Source organism: Loxodonta africana, chromosome 10 (genome assembly GCF_030014295.1).
Source record: "Loxodonta africana isolate mLoxAfr1 chromosome 10, mLoxAfr1.hap2, whole genome shotgun sequence".
NCBI classification, from domain to species: Eukaryota; Metazoa; Chordata; class Mammalia; order Proboscidea; family Elephantidae; genus Loxodonta; species Loxodonta africana.
Genome location: NC_087351.1, coordinates 72058566 through 72078248, shown reverse-complemented (window position 1 = coordinate 72078248; position 19683 = coordinate 72058566). Strand labels below are relative to the sequence as shown.

The following is a 19683-nucleotide window of genomic DNA, read 5'->3' as shown; positions in this document are numbered from 1 at the left end:
TAATTTCAAACGTTTACCAAAATATGTTACTTTGATGGATTTTTATTCAGAGCATCTGTAAATATTCTTATTTTTAATGATACAATATAAGAAAAATTTTGTTCAAACTTTAAAATAAGCATTTTATAATCACAGAATCTTATACGGAAAATGACATGTTGATGAATTGGCATTTACAACTGGTTAAATTTCTGCTATTTTCTTGATTTACCTCAAAAAGCATATAGTTATGGTAAGGCCTGACTAAAACGTAAATGATAAATAATTTTATTTCAGGTAATAAATACTTTGAAAACTGCTCCTAAGTTCCTTTGAATATGCCATTCTATTTCTAGGTTACAGAATTTCATCTTTTTGCTATAAAATCATTCATTTTGTGTTAATTTATAAGAAAAATTCATCACCCAAACAAAAAGTTTAAGATCTAAATATTCATAAATTGAGTGTGACAAATATCTTTTCAGTGATTTACAAAACAATTTTATTCACAATTGAAAGAAAAATAAAAAGAAAGCAAAAGTAAAATACTATAGTTCATATTTTATACGATAAAAATTTGTTGAAACAGAGTATTACTAATAAAATAACTGTGTACTCCTTCTTCGCCTAGTTATAGAAGATAACTGTGAACTAAAACTGTAATTCATACAAATTTTTCTTTAAAAATATTTTTAACACACTAGATGAAAAGTATAGAAAGATGAATAAGACCAGTAGCTAAGCACTTGAAGTTCATTCAGAAGCTAAGTTTTGTAGCAGAAGTATTAGAAAAACCAGTTAGTTTCTTCTATCCCACAAAGAAGCTCTGATTTTTTTAGATTTCTTTGAAGAATCAACGGAGTCTGGCCAAAAGTGCTTGCTCCTACTTACACGGAACAAAAAATAATTTATTTCCTTTTACGTAAGTAACATTTAATTGAAGCTAAAAGCCTACAGTATAAGAGTAAGATCTAATGTTTTAAAACATTAAACACTCCTGTTAATGTATGATATCTTATGAATAAGTGCTGAAATGGCGTGTTACTTAAATATAAAGATTATTTCTAAATTAGTCACGAGTGCCTGCAAACACACACACAGTGTACATTAAATATGTTGGGCAAAAACATGTTCACAACCATAGTTAATTCTGTGTCAACAGTCAGAAAATTCAGGATTATAAAAAAGTAGATCATTAAGTTTTTATTGAACAATCAATTATAGTTCATTTCATATCATCACTTTAACTCATCTATATTCAGTTCAGCATTGCAGGTTCCTAATCTTCGTTAAGGTGCCTTAACTAATCAAGCTTTCCAGGCTTCCTGTGGAATTGTCGTTAATTTAAAACCAGCCATATATTCATGCATATCACTGCCTGCAAAATAAACCTGTCAAGACATTTTCTATTCATTCTTTCCCAGTGTATTTAGCAAAGAAATAATCATTTTATTTACATTTTCCCTCAGCTAAATACACTGGAAGAGAATGACCAGTTTGCAGTTTTTACATGCATTAGGGCTTTAAAATTTTTTAGGGCTTTAAAATAACTGATAATTAAATAGTTCATTTGTAGGCTTTTTAAGGATTATTTGTCAGTTCACTTATAATCATGGAAAAAGCAATGAATTTGGAGTCGGAAAATCTAGGATTTGGTGTGATATCTACTTTTTCTTAAGTTACAGCTTTGTTATGTATAAATGCAGACAGTATATATTATGTCTACCTCATGCAGTTGTTATAAGGATAAATTGTTTAAACTCTGAGCCAGAGGTTGTCAATTCAAAGCACTACCAATACCTGCACACCTGCCTGTTGTGTTGCAATCAGTTGTAATGTGTCACAAATAATTTTTAACTATAACTTAAACATGTTTATTATTCTTAGTGTCACTATCAAATCACATATTAGAAATTATTTTAACTTTCAAGAAGAAATTCAGATGTAATTAAAATTTTATAATAAATATAAAATATCTCAAAATTTGACAACGTATATATTAAAATCAAACGATAAATCTCAAGTCTATTTAAAAATGCATAGGAAAAATGGCTTAAAACTATGCCAAACATTAAATGGGCACTGGATAATGAGTTTTTTTTTTTTCTTTACACTTTTTATTCTTGAAAATTATTCTCTAGTGAAAATCTGTTACATTTATCTTCCCACCTTCTTTGTCATTTAAGACACTTTTTATTACATAAGTAACACATATGCAGTACTTCATTTATACATATTTAAAAATGGGAAAAAAAAAGGCAAATGATGTCAACTGAGTAACAGTGAAGAGTAGATTCTATCACAATATTGTAATGAAAGCGACTATAAAAACTAAAGGGCAACAAAGACATCTTCTGGACATCTTAAGAACTGCATAAAAGAACTGCATAGTTGTGTTTTAAAGGATCACCATGAGTCAGAATCAATTCAATGGCAACTGCCAACAATATTCCCATGTAAATGTGACAGTTGTTCAAGAACCACAAATTAAGAACTGCAAAATCAATCTGTAATTTTCTTTGAAATTTCAAATAATACATGATTAAAGACATACAGCATTTAAAGAAGAAAATTACAAAATTTTGCATACACATTGGAATTACACAGCTTCCAAAATATCTTTAAAACTATTTCCAAATAGATTATAAAGTAGAAACGTGTTAATACAAATAATTTATTACCATGTAAGAAACATATAAAGTGTATGAAGCTATATACAGTGTTGAACCAACATTTGAAAACATTTAAATAGAATATGAATTACTGAGACCTTTTATATTAAAATATGAATTTAGTCATCAATATAAAGAACTGTACTTAACAAATAAACATGCAAATTCAAAACCATATTTGATAGATATATCATATATCTTACTACTACACAGTGTAATAGGAAACCCTGGTGGTGTAGTGGTTAAGAGCTATCTATGGCTGCTAACCAAAATGGTCGCCAGTTGAAATCTACCAGGCACTCCTTGGAAACCCTATGGGGCAGTTCTACTCTGTCCTACAGGGTCTCTATATTTTTGTCATACAATGTAATAGTTTAGAAAAACTATTTCAAGTGAAACGTAATTATTAAAGGTCTATGCTTAGTCTGAACATGTGTTTGTTTTAACATGAAGCTATCATTGTGCGCATAATACATACAATAAGGATTTGTATATGAAATTGTTCCTTTTCCTCTTTTTCTTGGAGCATAAGTGACTGGGTGGCCAAATTCAGGAGCTACTACTAATGCCCACGATTTATGTTTTTAAACAATTTTGGGGGCAGACTGTTTGAGGGTATATATATTTTTAAGCACTGCACTAAAACCTAATCTCTAGTTCAAATAGCAAAAATCATCTAGTTGTGTTTGGTAAGAAATGTACGCTTCAGTTTTATGTAACCCCAAATGAACAGATATTCCACACATTTTCATATGACGGGCCATAATGAGATTTGAGAACCGTTTCCAATACCAGAACTAGGTTTCTGATTCTCTGGACTTTGTTTCACGACACTTTTATCTTTTCAAATTGCTGTATGATAAAATAAGTTCATTATTTTTCTAACACAGAAATTCAAAAGAATAATTAAGATAACCATAAAGAAAGCTTCAAAGGGGTGATTTTAAGTAGAATTCACCAGGGGTGATAGATATTATCTTCTAATGGAGCTGAAGTGCTTCAGTAACATACCAAACCCAAACCAAACCTGCTGCTGTTGAGTCGAATTCCGACTCACAGTGACCTTATCGGACAGAGCAGAACTGCCCCATAGGGTTTCCAGGGCTGTAAATCTTTACGGAAGTAGACCACCACATCTTTCTCCCGTGGTCACTAACATATAAGTGACATGATCATTTTATTCATTTTTTTTTCCGCCCACACCATCTACTAGTTTTTGCACAACTACTAAACAGAAATAGATATCTTGCTGTATGTTCATTTCTCTTTAGGCAGTTACATTTGATTTGATCTGGGAACGTTGTTGCCAGGTATTCTGTAAGAAATAAAATATTTATGAGTGAAATTATGGTGGCTGAATTTCTTAGTGGGTCGGCTAACGAGGTAATTTGCACTAAACACTTTACGTACTTTATATGTGTACAATTTCAAGAAAACACTAACAAAATGAACATGATCCTATTTTTGCTATTTAAACATGGGGTTATCCTGGGGACTCAGTGGGACACAACAAGTTATACCAGGGGAGTCAGTGCAGCAAGAGCCAGGCCTAAGCTCGATCTGCTGCTGCGGGAGGGCAGTAGCTGAGACAGGTCATCCTAACAGAAGCTGGGGCAGGTAACACTTGGAAATCTAGGCAGACAGGCACCGGAGTGGATTCTTAATGAGAAGTAGCAGGTTCTCAGGCACTGAGCTGGGCTATAGGGCTAGGTTACAAGATGGGAGGGGAGACCAGGTAAAGAGGAGCTTGAATAATTTATAAAATGCTTGGTTGGCCCTCACAATTTCAGAGATTTAAATTTACCCGCTGTTCAAAATATAAGTTAATTGCTTTGCATATTAAATGAGCAGAGTGAGTTTGGGGAGTATGCAATTGAAAGTAGTTCCCATGTAATCATCTCAACCTTTCCATTAGCAGCCAGGTGCTTAACCACTATGACGCCAGGGCTCCTCACGTAATGGGACTATTCTACTGACAGCAATTTCTAAGCCGTTTTGAATTATGATAGAAATAAACTGGACTTTGGGAAAGGTTAGGTCAATGTGGGAGAAGCTTTATGCTAGTGCTGACAGCTTTTTCCTACTCCTAGAGTAAATATATAATAGTTAATAACAGTATTTCCTATTTTTATAAATGATCAGCAAATGTGGGGAGAATTTTCACAATGTGATGAGAAATAATATTAAAACACAGGGTAGCTTTACCTTCCCTCTTCTTGGTTGCTCTGGTATATTTGAGCAGTTTGAGATGCGATATTCTGTTGTGATAATAGAGTTGGAGAAAGATTTGCCCCTTTCAGTTGCCGAAAAGTTATTTCTGCATGGATGCTCCGAGGATTATCTGTCACAGTCCCTGCATTCTTGTTTTTTTTGTCTGAAATTAGAAATTCAGACACTTAAAATTATGCAACAATGAGAAGCATTAAGTAATATAAATGTCTGGCTGTCCTTCAGCTAAATATATGCTATATATGTTCGCAACACAAACGTAAAATTTTAAATAAAAATATGTATTGGAATATATTCTTAGCACTTCATACTGCATAAATTTCTCTGAGCTAGTGAATACCTTTGATTCTTTCTAGATAACTTTTTTAAAAATACAAATATCCAGAGATTCAAGCCATAATAAATTGACAGATAAAATGACCACAATTTTGAAAATAAAAATTGAGGCAACATAGTCAGAAAATACAAAAGAAACTATAAGACTTTTCTGGGAAATCCTAAAAAAATAGTTGCACACGAATTTTGAAGAAAGATGCCTCAGAAGGAAGTTATGGAGAAGAATACAGAGTTGAACTATTGATGAATTACTGAAGATGACATTGTACTGTTAAGGAGACTAAAAAGAATTTAGCAAGTCCAATTTCCACCACTCGTCTGTCAGTCTGTTGTACAGTGGTGGCTTTAGTATTGGTGTGATGCTGGAAGCTATACCAACCGTATTTCAAATACCAGCAGGGTCAACCATGGTGGACAGGTGTCAGCAAAGTTTCCAGACTAAGACCAGGAAGAAGGACCTGGCTATCTGCTTCTGAAAAAACTGACCAGTGGAAACTTTATGGATATCATTGAAACACTGTTTGATACAGTGTCAGAAGATGAGCCTCTCAGGTTGAAAGGCACTCAAAAGAGCTGACTCCTCAAAGTAGAGTTGATCTTAACGACGTGGATGGAGTAAAGCTTTTGGGACCTTCATTTGCTGTTGTGGCATGACTCAAAATGAGAAGAAACAGCTACAAACATCCATGGAATGTATGAAGTACAAATCAAGGAAAATTGGAAGTTGTCAAAAACGAAATGAAACTCTTGAAGATCAATATCCTAGGCATGAGTGAGCTGAAATGGCCTGGTATTGGCCATTATGAATCACACAATCACATGGTCTACTCTGCTGGGAATGACAAATTGAAGAGAAACAGTGTTGCATTCATCATCAAAAAGAACATTTCAAGATCCATCCTAAAGTACAATGCTGTCAGTGATAAGATAATATCCATATGTCTACAACGAAGACCAGATAACATGACTATTATTCAAATTTATGCACCAACCACTAATGCCAAAGGTGAGGAAATTGAAGATTTTTACCAACTTCTGCAGTCTAAAATTGACCAAACATGCAATCAAGATACATTGATAATTACTGGTGATTGGAATTCAAAAGTTGAAAACAAAGAAGAAGGATCAGTAGTTGGAAAATATGGCCTTGGTGATAGAAACGACATCAGAGTTTGCATGGTAGAATTTTGCAAGACCAAAGACTTATTCATTGCAAATACCTTTTTCAACAACATAAACAGCAACTATACACCAGGACCTTGTCGGATGGAATACACAGGAATAAAGTTGACTACAGCTGTGGAAAGAGATAATGGAGAAGCTCAATATCATCAGTCAGAAAAAGGCTTGAAGCCAGCTGCAGAACAGACCATCAATTACTCATATACAAGTTCAAGTTGAAGAAAATTAAAACAAGTCCATGAGAGCCAAAGTATGATGTTGGGTATATCCCACCTGAATTTAGAGACTATCTCAAGAATAGATTTGATGCATTGAAAACTAGTGACCAAAGACCAGACCAGTTGTGGGATGACATCAAGATATCATACATGAAGAAAGGAAGAGGCCATTAAAAAGAAGAAAAGATCAAAATGGATGTCAGAAGAGACTCCAAAATTTGATCTTGAACGTAAAGTGAAAGGAAGAAACGATGAAGTAAAAGGGCTCAACAGAAGATTTCAAAGGGTGACCCGAGAAGACAAAGTAAAGTATTATATTGAAACGTGCAAAGACCTGGACTTAGAAAACCAAAAAGGAAGAACATGCTTGGCATTTCTGAAGCTGAAAGAACTGAAGAAAAAATGCAAGCCTCGAGTTGCAATACTGAAGGATTCTTTGGGCAAAATATTGAATAATGCAGGAAGCATCAAAAGAAGATGGAAAGAATACACAAAGTCACTGTACCAAAAGAATCTGTCATGTTCAACAATTTTAGGAAGTAGCATATAATCAAGAACCGATAGTACTGAAGGAAGAAGTCCAAGCTGCACTAGAGGTAATGGCAAAAAACAAGGTTTCAGGAATTGATGGAATACCAGTTGCAAGCGCTCAGTCGTCTATGCCAAGAAATTTGGAAGAAAGCTATTTGGCCAACTGACTGGAAGATCCACATTTGTGCCCATTACAATGAAAACTGATCCAACAGAACGCTCAAATTATTTGAAAAATATTAATACCACATGCAAGTAAAATTTTCCTGAAGATAATTCAAAAGCAGTTGCAGCAGTACATGACAGGGAGCTGCCAGTAATTCAAGCTGGATTCAGAAGAGGACGTAGAATGAGGGATATCATTGCTGGTGTCAGGTGGATTTTGGCTGAAAGCAGAGAATAGCAGAAAGATGTTTACCTGTGTTTTACTGACTATGCAAAGGCATTCAACTGTGTGGATCATAACAAATTATAACATTTCGAGGAATGGGAATTCCAGGACATTTGATTTGTTCATTCAGAACCTGCACATAGACCAAGAGGCAGTAGTTTGAATAGAACAAAGAAACACCGCATGGTTTAAAATCAGGAAAGGCGTACATCAGGGTTATACACTTTCACCATGCTTATTCAATCTGTATGCTGAGGAAATAATCTGAGAAGGTGGACTGTATGAAGAAAAATGCAGCATCAGGACTGTAGAACTCACTGACAACCTGTGATATGCAGATGACACAACCTTGCTTGCTGAAAGTAAAGAGGTCTTAAAGCACTTGCTGATGACGATCAAAGACTACAGCCTTCAGTATGGATTACACCTCAACATAAAGAAAACAAAAATTCTCACAACTGGACCAATGAGCAACATCATGATTAGTGGAGAAAAGATTCAAGTTGTCAAGGATTTCATTTTACTGGGGTCCACAATCAACGCCCATGGAAGCAGCAATCAAGAAATTAAAAGACATACTGCTTCAGGCAAATCTGCTACAAAAGAACTTTTTCAAATGTTAAAAAGCAAAGATGTCACTTTGAGGACTAAGGTGCGCCTGACTCAAGCTATAGTATTTTCAATAGCCTCATGTGAAAAGTGGATAATGAATAAGGAAGAGCAAAGAAGAATTCATGCCTTTGAATTATGGTGTCGGCAAAGAATATTGAATATATCATGGAATGCCAGAAGGAACAAATCTGTCTTAGAAGTACAGCCAGAATGCTCCTTAGAAGTGAGAATGGCGAGACTTTGTCTCATGTACTCTGGACATGTTATTAGGAGGGACCAGTCCCTGGAGAATGACATCATGCTTGGTAAGTAGAGGGTCAGCGAACAGGAGGAAGATTCTCAACAAGATGTACTGACGCGGTTCTCCAACAATGGGCTCAAACACAGCAACGACTGCGAACATGGTGCAGGACAGGGAAGTGTATCCTTCTGTGGTACACCGGGTCTGTATGAGTCAGAACCCACTGACAGTACCTAACAACAAAATAACAACAAGTCCAGTTTTGCTCAGAATTAAATCTACTGCACAAAAGCATAAAGATCCTTACTATGATAAAAGTTTGAATCCATAAAAATGTAGAAGTATGAAAAATAAGTTGAACAAACTAAAACATCTTAGCAGGGTAAATTATGCTGTGTTTCTTTTAACTAGGTTTCCTTTAAATCCTTAAACCACATAGAGCAATCTACTATTTTTACTAGGCTCTTAGACCATTTTGCAATTATTGTGATACTCAGGTTTACTGTCTAACAGTGGTCTAACAGTGGACAAAGTGAGAAGTTAAAAGAAATGGAAGAGGTGGGCCCTCAGAAAAGGAGTAGCAGTGTTGCAGCTATCCCCATTTCTGCCAAGATGATAACCAGTGAAGATGTAGAATTTGGGAAAAGTCTTGTTTTAAGCTTGAACAAAAATGCATATGAAAATCCATTTTTGTGTCCTGTCCTTTTAATATATCTCCTCCTTTAAAGCTCTTTCCCTTGAATCTCTTGCCTACTATTAGCTTCATGAATATTTACTAGTGGTTTCAAGGAAAAAGTCTGACCTCCTCTTTGTACCCCAAGATTTTACTATTACCAATATTTTTTAACCTCTGACTTCTACTTTTAGCAGGACATACTGATGAACTGGTTTTAGTAGCAGTTTGCTCTGAAATACACAAAACCAAATAAAAGCTTTGGAAATAAGTCAGGAAATAATTGAGCAAGTATCACAGGGTTCAAATTGTGAGCAAATGTTTAGTTACAACGTATCAGTAGTTGAACAGAACCCCAAAATACTATAGTCTCTTTGGAATCAGAATGACCACATAAAACTTGGATATGCGATTTTAGGAAATGTAAACTTAAAACACGCAATTTTAAGAAATAATAGAAATCAAAGAGATTTTTGTTTTGAAAGTTTTTTTTTTTACATTCACTCTGAAACTCTTTGTCAAAATACCTTCAACTTCAGGAGTTAAAGTGAAGTCAGATCCCAAGAAATGGTTAAATTCACCAGGCAGAATTACATTGGTTATCTTTATGGGAGGAGCTTTCACTTGGCCCAAAGATCCACCATCCATCAGAGATTTGGTAACAGGAATGAACTACATAATAAAATAAAAGTTAAAAATGCCTCACCTCCAAAACTCAAACCAATAAGTTTAGTCCTTACCACAAGCATCAGCTGATAATCAATTTAAATTTTTTTTTAGTCAGGAGTTAAATGCTAGCCTACACATAGAGTTGGTACTAGGCAAAGCTGGAAAATAGAACCTCTGGGGTCCTCAACCTCCCTAGGAAACTTCTTTCTTTTCAGATTGCGTTGTACTCGTTACTAGAATCTAGTGTTTGATGGCACCACCTTCTTTCCAAGTTAACAAGGGTAAGCGTGGAATTGAAAAAAATGAGAATTAAGACGTTTCTCCTTTTATAATGTTTCTTCTATTTTTATGACTAGGAGTTCTGATGGTAAAAGTTATATCTTGTATATTTTTGTATTCCTAACACTACCTTATTAGGTGCTGTGCAGTTAACTAACTGTTCAAAACAAACAATAAAATGGGGACTAAGAAAAACATTTAACAGTCACTTTTAATGAATGTGCTAACTCTCCAAACAGTATTTAAATCTTAAGCTAGGCAAGGATTAAAAGGCTTTCAAAAGAATTCCAGGAATTAGCAAATGGAGGAGAGAAAGATTTTAGGTCTCATTCATTCTCATAGCGACCCTATAGGACAGAGTAGAACTGCCCCATAGAGTTTCCAACGAGCGCCTGGCAGATTTGAAACCGCCGACCTTTTGGTTAGCAGCCATAGCACTTAACCACTATGCCACTGTAGGTATGGCACTAAATTTCCCTAGAAATTTATGCCTGCTCTGCCTTCATTAAGACTGACCTTGCTTATATTTTTAAAAATATAAATTCAAAACATATGATCGAGCTCATTCAGACATATAGGTTTTGCCATTTGTGTAAAACTGTCATTTTCCTTATACCTCATTGTTACCAAGAATGCAGCTTTGTTCTGAGTTCTAAGATCACCAGCATTTTACGAAAACTCATCAGTACCAAATTTCCTAATTCCTTTGGCAGTGTCTTCTCATCATGAACCTAGAATGCTGTCAAATTTTCTTCTGAAACTAAAGCACCAGAATGTTTTGGTTTAAAAGAAAACTTTAGATTTCATTTAGTCTTTATCTTCTGTTAAAAAAGAAAGGACAACAGCAACTGAAACGAAGAAAAACACTAGATTAAACTGATAAAATTGAAAAGTTTTCTGTTTGTTTGCTGAACAGCTAGAAGTAATGGCTCATTTTTGTTCTAGACATGAAATTAAAAATTATTATTGAATCTTAAAATAGAGTTTTCCAAAATAAAGACTTAAAATACTCCCTTTATTTTACTAACCATGTATAACCCCTCCCCTCGCCCACAAAAAAACCAAACCCATTGCCATTGAGTCAATTCTGACCCATAGCAACCCTAGAGGACAGAAAAGAGCTGCCCCATAGGGTTTCCAGGGAACGATTCATGGATTTGAACTGGTGACCTTTTTGGTTAGTATCATTTAACCACTGCACCACCAGGGCTCCAACCATGTATAGATGAATCAAAAATATAAATTTTAAATAAAATATTTCCATATAGACTAAGTGGAAACATGGTTAAATTCTTACACATGACACTGATTCCTTTACCTAAACTAAAGAATCTTTATTAACACTGTACTCTGTAGCCACTTTGACCTATAACAGAAGCCCTCTGGTTAATCAAAATAAGTCAAGGTTAACAAAAAAAGTGAGGGTTAATCAAAAAGTCAGGGAATCATTAAAATTTTATATATAATTCATATTCATCTTTATTTTTATTTAAAACATACAAAAGTGCAGGTATTCACCAATCTTTTGATGAAGGGCCAAGGCTTTTTCTCTAAGTAAGGATCCCTTGATTGGTATTTTATCTGAGTTTTCTTTTTCTTTGATAAATCATGCCCTTAAGAGGTTTTGCCTCCATTTCTAATTTTGGTTTCTTTAAAGCAGCAAGAATTTAAAGATGTGTAGGAAATTTGAACATAAGAATCAAATTTTTTTTTTTTTACAATTTTCCCACTATTTTGTCTGAGTTTTAATATATTTTTCCCCATATTTTACAGGTTTTTTTTTCTCCCATACCTTATTTGACAGCGTGTGTGCGTGTGTGTGTGTATGTGTGTGTGTGTGTGTGATCTTCATCCAGACCTTCCAAAATATCTTACTTGGTTTTTACAGAAACATAGATCAATAAATTTTGCACTTATGATTTATATTTTCATTTAAAATAACAAGAACTGGCGTTATAACAGGTTTTTGAAAAATCACAGCCACCTCTTGATAAGTATATGAATCTACTGTTGAAGGCAGAGTGGACTAGGGAAGAGCCTACTCCGGTCACCTGTGAGTATTAAGAATTCAGTGCTCTCGGGATCAGCTAGCTTGTTTTACAGGGGGAATGGAGAATGCCAGTTAGTGAGGCCGTAAGTGAAAGACATCAGGACAGCATCTACAGTAGGCTTCTCACTTACCTCTTAAACATAACTTTTAAAAAGTAAACTTTGTTCACTGACTCCAATGTCCTTGCTCTCTGGCTTAGGCTTACAACAGAGGTTCACTTACACTTTCACCGCCCCACCCTAGGTCAGGTCTTTATAACATCTCTCCTCAATTATTATTATTTTAATTCTTTAAAATTTTTATTGTGCTTTAAGTGAAAGTTTACAAATCAAGTCAGTCTCTCCCACAAAAATTTATATACATCTTGCTATATACTCCTAGTTGCTCTCCCCCTAATGAGACAGCATACTCCTCTCCACTCTGTTTCTGTGTCCATTCAGCCAGCTTCTATCCCTCTGCCTTCTCATCTCCCCTCCAGACAGAAGCTGCTCACATAGTCTCATGTGTCTACTTGAGCCAAGAAGCTCACTCCTCACCAGGATCATTTTCTATCTTATCCAGTCCAATCCCTGTCTGAAGAGTTGTCTTTGGGAATGGTTCCTGTCTTGGGCTAACAGAAGGACTAGGGACCAAGACCTCCGGGGTCCTTCTAGTCTCAGTCAGACCATTAAGTCTGGCCTTCTTACAAGAATTTGAGGTCTGCATCTCACTGTTCTCCTGCTCCTTCAGGAGTTCTCTGTTGTGTTCCCTGTCAGGGCAGTCATCAGTTGTAGCCGGGCACGATCTAGTTCTTCTGGTCTCAGGCTGATGTAGTCTTTGATTTATGTGGCCCTTTCTGTCTCCTGGAAACCCTGGTGGCATAGTGGTTAAGTGCTACAGCTGCTAACCAAGAGGTCAGCAGTTCAAATCCGCCAGGTGCTCCTTGGAAACTCTATGGGGCAGTTCTATGCTGTTCTATAGGGTCGCTATGAGTCGGAATCGACTCGACGGTAGTGGGTTTGGTTTTTGGTTTGGTTTCTGTCTCTTGGGCTCATAATTACCTTGTGTCTTTGGTGTTCTTCATTCTCCTTTGCTCCAGGTGGGCTGAGACCAATTGAGACCAATTGATGCATCTTAGATGGCCACTTGCTAGCATTTAAGATCCCAGATGCCACTCTCCAAAGTGGGATGCAGAATGTCTTCTTAGTAGATTTTATTATGCCAATCAACCTAGATGTCCCCTGAAACCATGGTCTCCAAACTCCCGCCTCTGCTATGCTGGCCTTTGAAGCATTTGGTTTATTCAGGAAACTTCTTTGCTTTTGGCTTAGTCCAGTTGTGCTGACCTCTCCTGTATTGTGTGTTGTCTTTCCCTTCACCTAAAATAGTTCTTGACTACTATCTAATTAGTGAATACCCCATCCCTCCCTCCCTTCCTCAATTATTCTTGAAGTTTCTTAACTGGTTTCCTGCCTCCAGTTTCTCCTTCCTCAAACTCTGCAAAGGTACAGCTCTAATAATGTCACTTCTCTGTTCAAAAACCATAGGTGACAGCATTTCCTAATAATACGTTTTTATGATTTCTTCTCTCTAATCTCTTTCTTTCTGTGGCCATATACCTTTCTCAAGGTGTATGGGCAAAAGGCTCAATTATTCTGCCAGTATACAAGAGGGGCACTTCTTCCTTGTTGGGTGAACTATACAGTCCAGAGAGTTGAGGTCAGAATTCCTTCCTTACTTTCCTATCTGCCTAAATGGGAACAGTTTTATTGTTAGTTTCTGTTTATATAAGTGATATTTTATAGCTTCTTATCTTTTAGCATCATCTGAGATATTGAAGAAGATGCACAAATGTATTAAATAATTTGCCTTATGTTAAAGTCCATTATTAGAAAAAGGAACTTTCCTGGCATGTGTGTGTGTTTGTGTATGTGTGTATGCTCTCTTCACCAGATCAAGCTTTCTTTGATAATTATCCCAAAATAAATATTAATATAATATACAGAAATGTCATAGCCAAGATTTAAACATTTAAGTCAAAATTCACATACTAATAATTTATATATTTCAAAAGGAAAAAATTAAATAATATAATTGTTACCGAATTTCTCTTTGCCTGTAGTTCAGAGAAGTGAAATTCAGCTTTTGCTCTATCATCTGAATTCACAGGCGTTCCATCTAACATCTGTAAGTTTGGCAGTCGAAATATGAGCAAGTGGCGGTGTAGCACTTTCCTACAAATCTGAATAATGTTAAAAATAACATTCCTTAAAAAAAAAAAAACCTTTTATTTCAAAGATTAACATTGACAGAGCAGGAAATTTAGCACAGGCAGCAAGGAGAACCGGTTGTCAACATTATTGCCCCATTGTCGTCAAGTAGATTCCGACTCATAGCGACCCTAAAGGACAGAGTAGAACTGCCCCATAGAGTCTCCTACGAGTGCCTGGTGGATTTGAACTGTGACCTTTTGGTTAGCAGGCGTAGCTCTTAAGTCAACAGTATTAAAATGCTACAAATATTAGCTCTCTTTTTGAAACATATTTCGATCTCAGTTCCCTGTCATGCTAAATGAGGATAAGAACTTTTTTATTTCTTTTCTTTCTTTTTTTTTTTTTTTTATTAAGGCTACCCATTTGGAAGTGTAGTCTCTTTCTGGAGTATATGGTATTGTTCATTAACTACAGGCAATACCCAACTCATGAACAGAATTATATTACAAAAGTTCACTTATAAGTAATTGATTTGAAATAAATAATATTTTCCCACAGGCACTATCCAGTTTAGTTCAATACCTATCTTTGACCATATTATCCATCAATTCGTAGCATCAGTCTACCCTAAAGATATTTGCACATGCACATAGGAAGGTATGCAGAAAAGAGTCAACATAATAGGCCTGAGGCTATTATCTTTGGAAAGTTCTGTTTGCAAGGTTGGCTTTTGACTAGTGTCTGGGTACTTGGATTCTGGGAGTGTTCCCACCATTCCTTAACTCATAAGGGTGGCTCACTGTGCTTAGAGAATATACCCAACAATATGCTTAACACCTTCATTCCTCCTAGGAGTCTGCAATTTAAGTACATAATAGACAAAGAATGCCTAAGCGATCGGCCCCCAATAAAATCCTGGAACACTGAGTTTCTAATGAGCTACCCTGGGCAAAAACATCGTACACATGTTGCTACGTTTTTGTTGCTGGGAGAAGCTGGTGCTCTGTGTGACCCTTCATGGAAGAGAAAGGGCATAATGAAGCCTGCTCATGGATTCCTCCAGACTCTTTTCCTCTTAAAAAAGTCCCTGGGTGGCACAATTGATTAAGTGCTCCATTACTAACCTAAAGGTTGGTGGTTCAAACCCACTCAGAGGCAACTCAGAAGAAAGGCCTGGCAATCTGTTTCTGCAAGGTCATAGCCTTTAAAACTCTATGGAGCAGTCCTGCTCTGCACCTGGGGTCACCACAGGTATCCTTACTACATCACTACAATAAATCTTAGCTACATAACTACAACGCTACACTGAGTCCCATGCGTCCTTCCAGCAAATCTCTGACTGTGGGATGATCTTGGGGACTCCCAACACAAAAGGTATGCACAAGAATGTTTATTGCTACATTGTTTGTAATAGCAAAAGAGAGAGAGAGAGAAAAAAAAGAAGAAACAAATCAAAGCCTGTCAAAAGGGAATGAATAAACATTTTAAGAGAATGTGATAGATACATATACACTGAGAAAGAGCTTTAAGACACATAAAAACCAAAAACCAAACCTGTTGCCGCTGAGTCGATTCCAACACAGAGCAGCTTTGGTCACATAATTGATTAAAAAAAAAAAAAAAAATGACCGTATTCAGGGCCACGAAGAAAGTTCCATAAATACCAAAGAATATATAGATAGACTGTCTCCTCTGACTAAAGCATAACAACGTTAGAAATCAATGACAAAGCGGTAACTAAAAATACCTCATGAGTTTGAAATTAAACACTCATACACAACTCAACAATTCATAGATTAAAGAAGAAATCCTTTGGAAAGTAGAAGATTCTAAGAAATAAAGAACAGTAAAAACACTCACCAAAAGTTTTAGGGTGCTGCTAAAGCAGTCCTTTGAAACCTAGTGCAGAGGGGAAGCAGAGTGACTTAACTGTTGAATCTGGGGAAGATTACACTGGGCATGGTTGGCCCTTCCCTTTCCTCTTTGGAAGGAGCTTATTACTGGAAGAATGCATTCTGCTCCTTCAGAAGAAACTCTCCTCCCGTGAAGAAAGGCCCCAATCTAGTACTTCCTGTTACTGGGTGATTATGATGGTCGTTTCTGGGTTCAGTTAGCAGGCCCATTTGGCTTTCACCTCTCCATCTGCCACTGTCTTATTTCTCAATTTATCCAGATATTAGGTTAACAAGAATGCTATTTATCGAATTCCTTAAACAACTCCAACATGAAAGGTGGCAAATTTCTCAAAAAATTAATTTATAAATTCAATGCAATTCCAATTAAAATATCAACAAAATTCTCATGTAACTTGAGAAGCTATTCCTAAAACTCATAAGAAGTGTAAAGAGCCAAGAAGAGACAAGACAGTGAAGAAAGAGAAGTAGAAAAAGAAAGATGAGGAGAAGGAGGAGAGGGAAGAGGAGAAGAAGAATAAGAGGAGTTACTCTACAGGGAGGAACTCTAGTGGTACAGTGGTTAAGTGCTCGGTTGCTAACTGAAAGGTCAGTGGTTCAAACCTACCAGCCACTCCGTTGGAGAAAGCTGTGGCAGTCTGCTTCTGTAAAGATTTACAGCCTTGGAAGCCCTATGCGGCAGTTCTACTCTGTCCTACAGAGTCACTATGAGTCGGAATTGACGCCACAGCAAGAAATTTTACTCTACCAGACATCCAGACTTAATAGAAAACACTGGTAATTAACACAGTGAAAGAGGACTTGGAGAATTTATCGATGAAGATCAAAGACTACAGCCTTCAGTATGGATTACACCTCAACATAAAGAAAACCAAAATCCTCACAATTGGATCAATAAGCAACATCATGATAAACAGAGAAAATACTGAAGTTGTCAAGGATTTTATTTTACTTGGATTCACAATCAATGCCCATGGAAGCAGCAGTCAAGAAATAAAACAAAATATTGCATTGGGCAAATCTGCTGCAAAAGACCTCTTTAAAGTGTTCACTTTGAGGACTAAGGTGTGCTTGACTCAATCCACGGTATTTTGAATCACCTCATATGCATGTGAAAGCTGGACAATGAATAAGAAGGACCAAAGAAGAATTGATGCCTTTGAATTATGATGTTGGCAAAGAATATTGAATATATCATAGGCTTCAAGAAGAATGAACAAGTCTGTCTTGGAAGAAATACAGCCAGAATGCTCCCTGAAAGCAAGGATTGCAAAACTTTGCCTCATGTACTTTGGACATACTATCAGGAGGGATCAGGCCCTGGAGAAGGACATCATGCTTGGAAAGGTAGAGCGTCAGTGAAAAAGCGGAAGACCCTCGATGAGATGGATTGACACAGTGATTACAACAATGGGCTCAAACATTACAATGATTGTGAGGATGGCGCAGGACTGGGCAATCTGTCATTCTGTTGGACATAGGGTCACCGTGAGTCGGAACCAACTCAACAGCACATAATAATAATACTGGTGCAGGGATAAACAAATAGACCAATGAATACAGTATGGAAAAATGATCTATTGCCATCTAGTTGATTCCAACTCAAAGCAACCCTACAGGACAAAGTAGAACTGCCCCATAGAGTTTCCAAGGAGTGTCTGGTGGATTCGAAGTGCTGACATTTTGGTTTACAACCAAGCTCTTAACTACTGAACCACCATGGCTCCTGGATACAGTATATATATAAAACCAAACCTGTTGCCATTGTGTCGATTCCAATTCATAGCAACCCAACAGGACAGAATAGAACTACCCCCTAGAGTTTCCAAGGAATGGCTGGTGGATTTGAACTGCCAACCTTTTAATTATCAGCTAAGCTCTAATCAGTGCACCACCAGGGCTCTGAATACTGTACAGGACCCTGAAATAGACCCTATTATATATGACAGTGGCAGTATTGTAATCAGTTGGAAGACACTAAATTATACTGGTTTAACTGGTTATGCATATGGATATGCATTAAATTCCTTTCTCATACCATATAAAAATAAATTATATACAACTATCAATACATTGACTAATAGAAAGGTAACATACTCACTGGATTACCATAAACGGTAAGCTCTCTGAGAGAAGAGATGACATCAAGTTTTTCCAGTTCTGCCATATCCTATTGAAAAGATAATCAATAAATTATTATTTGCTTAGTTTCAACATCTTCCAATCTAGATAATCTGAAGTAATTATATGTAACTTCTGGGTTGCGTCTAGCTCACACTTGAATCCTCTGAAGTGAGCTTGTGTGACAACCTTCTGCACTGTTGATTAAAGACAGACCTGTGTGCTGTAGATTCCAAATACGTGATTGACAAAGATGACATTCTAACATGGAAATGGGCTACATAGCAGTCTCTTACAAGAAAGGACCAAATTTTTCTCAGAATAACTATGATCTGTTGCAGGACTCAGATTATGTTCAGTTAATCTCCCAAAGTACTGACCCAGAAGTGTGTAAAACTTAAATCCAGCCTAAACAATTTCAAAGGTACACATCAAATACAATCTTAGCCATAAAGGAGCATGTGATTTGGAGTAGACTGCATCACGATACACTTGCTGGGAGCACGTTAGCTGAAAAACAACTGTAAATAGCTGAATTATGTGCCTTCCCTATGGGATGTGGTTATTATCGTTCATTTAAAATCAGTCAAAGTCTGCAAATACATTTTAGTTTCTGCAAAATTATTTCTAAAATGCTACTTCTGACAAAAAAATTAGCCAACAAGTTTAGCTAAGGTTATTCCTAATAAAACCAAGTTATCTGGGAAGGAAGGACCTGAGAAGCCCCTGGAATATCACAGACCCTATGTATCCTTGAAATTACTGGTAAAACTTGATACTCAGTGAGATCTCTAATTTGTGTAAGTCTTATTTGACAATCCTTTGTTAGCTCAGTTGCCATCACAGGAAAGATTTCTCATAAGATAATAATTTTCCTCATTTAGATTTCTTCTGGATAGAGCTTTGGAAGAATCATTGCCAGTTCTGGCAGGTTTTTCTCAGAGGAGGATTGTTTGAACCCGGATAAATTAGTTGTATACCATTTTTCTCTGTATGTACATTCCTTAGTTGCCATGCAGAAAAGGGCACTGCCCATGATTTCCTTCCATCTTTAGACAGGATTTTTATATCACCCCAGAAAAGGCTTTCTGAAATACAGCCACAAACAAATATTTATCGATTACCTACTGTGTTTCAGGCACTAAAGATACAAATGTGGACAGGACAGACTTGGTCCCTGCCCTTGGCGAGCAATCCACAGCTCAGTCTGTCTTCAAGGTTATCTTAGAGGTAAGGGCAGATGTAGTAAAAGTGGTAAAAGGAGGGCTAACAGACCATCACTAAAACTCTGAAAGAATATAAGATTATGTCTGTAATTCTCTTATCTGAATATTCTCTCAGGAGAGAGTTTGGACTGGTTCAGTTGTGCTCTGAGCAGGTAAAATTAGAGCAAGA

General features: G+C 36.4%; 1 protein-coding gene across 1 annotated transcript in view; it reads right to left on the bottom strand.

The window, feature by feature from the left end:
- Positions 1 to 3853: 3853 nt before the first annotated feature.
- The window catches only part of LRRC9 (leucine rich repeat containing 9), a 134971-nt gene continuing 119141 nt past the window's right edge, over positions 3854 to 19683 (bottom strand). The window contains exons 28-32 of the mRNA XM_064292546.1: positions 18269 to 18337; positions 14143 to 14283; positions 9592 to 9736; positions 4857 to 5025; positions 3854 to 3966 (exon numbers count right to left, since the gene is read on the bottom strand). Coding sequence (XP_064148616.1) covers positions 3927 to 3966; positions 4857 to 5025; positions 9592 to 9736; positions 14143 to 14283; positions 18269 to 18337 — 564 coding nt within the window. The 3' untranslated portion in view covers positions 3854 to 3926. The remainder of the gene's footprint in view (positions 3967 to 4856; positions 5026 to 9591; positions 9737 to 14142; positions 14284 to 18268; positions 18338 to 19683) is intronic.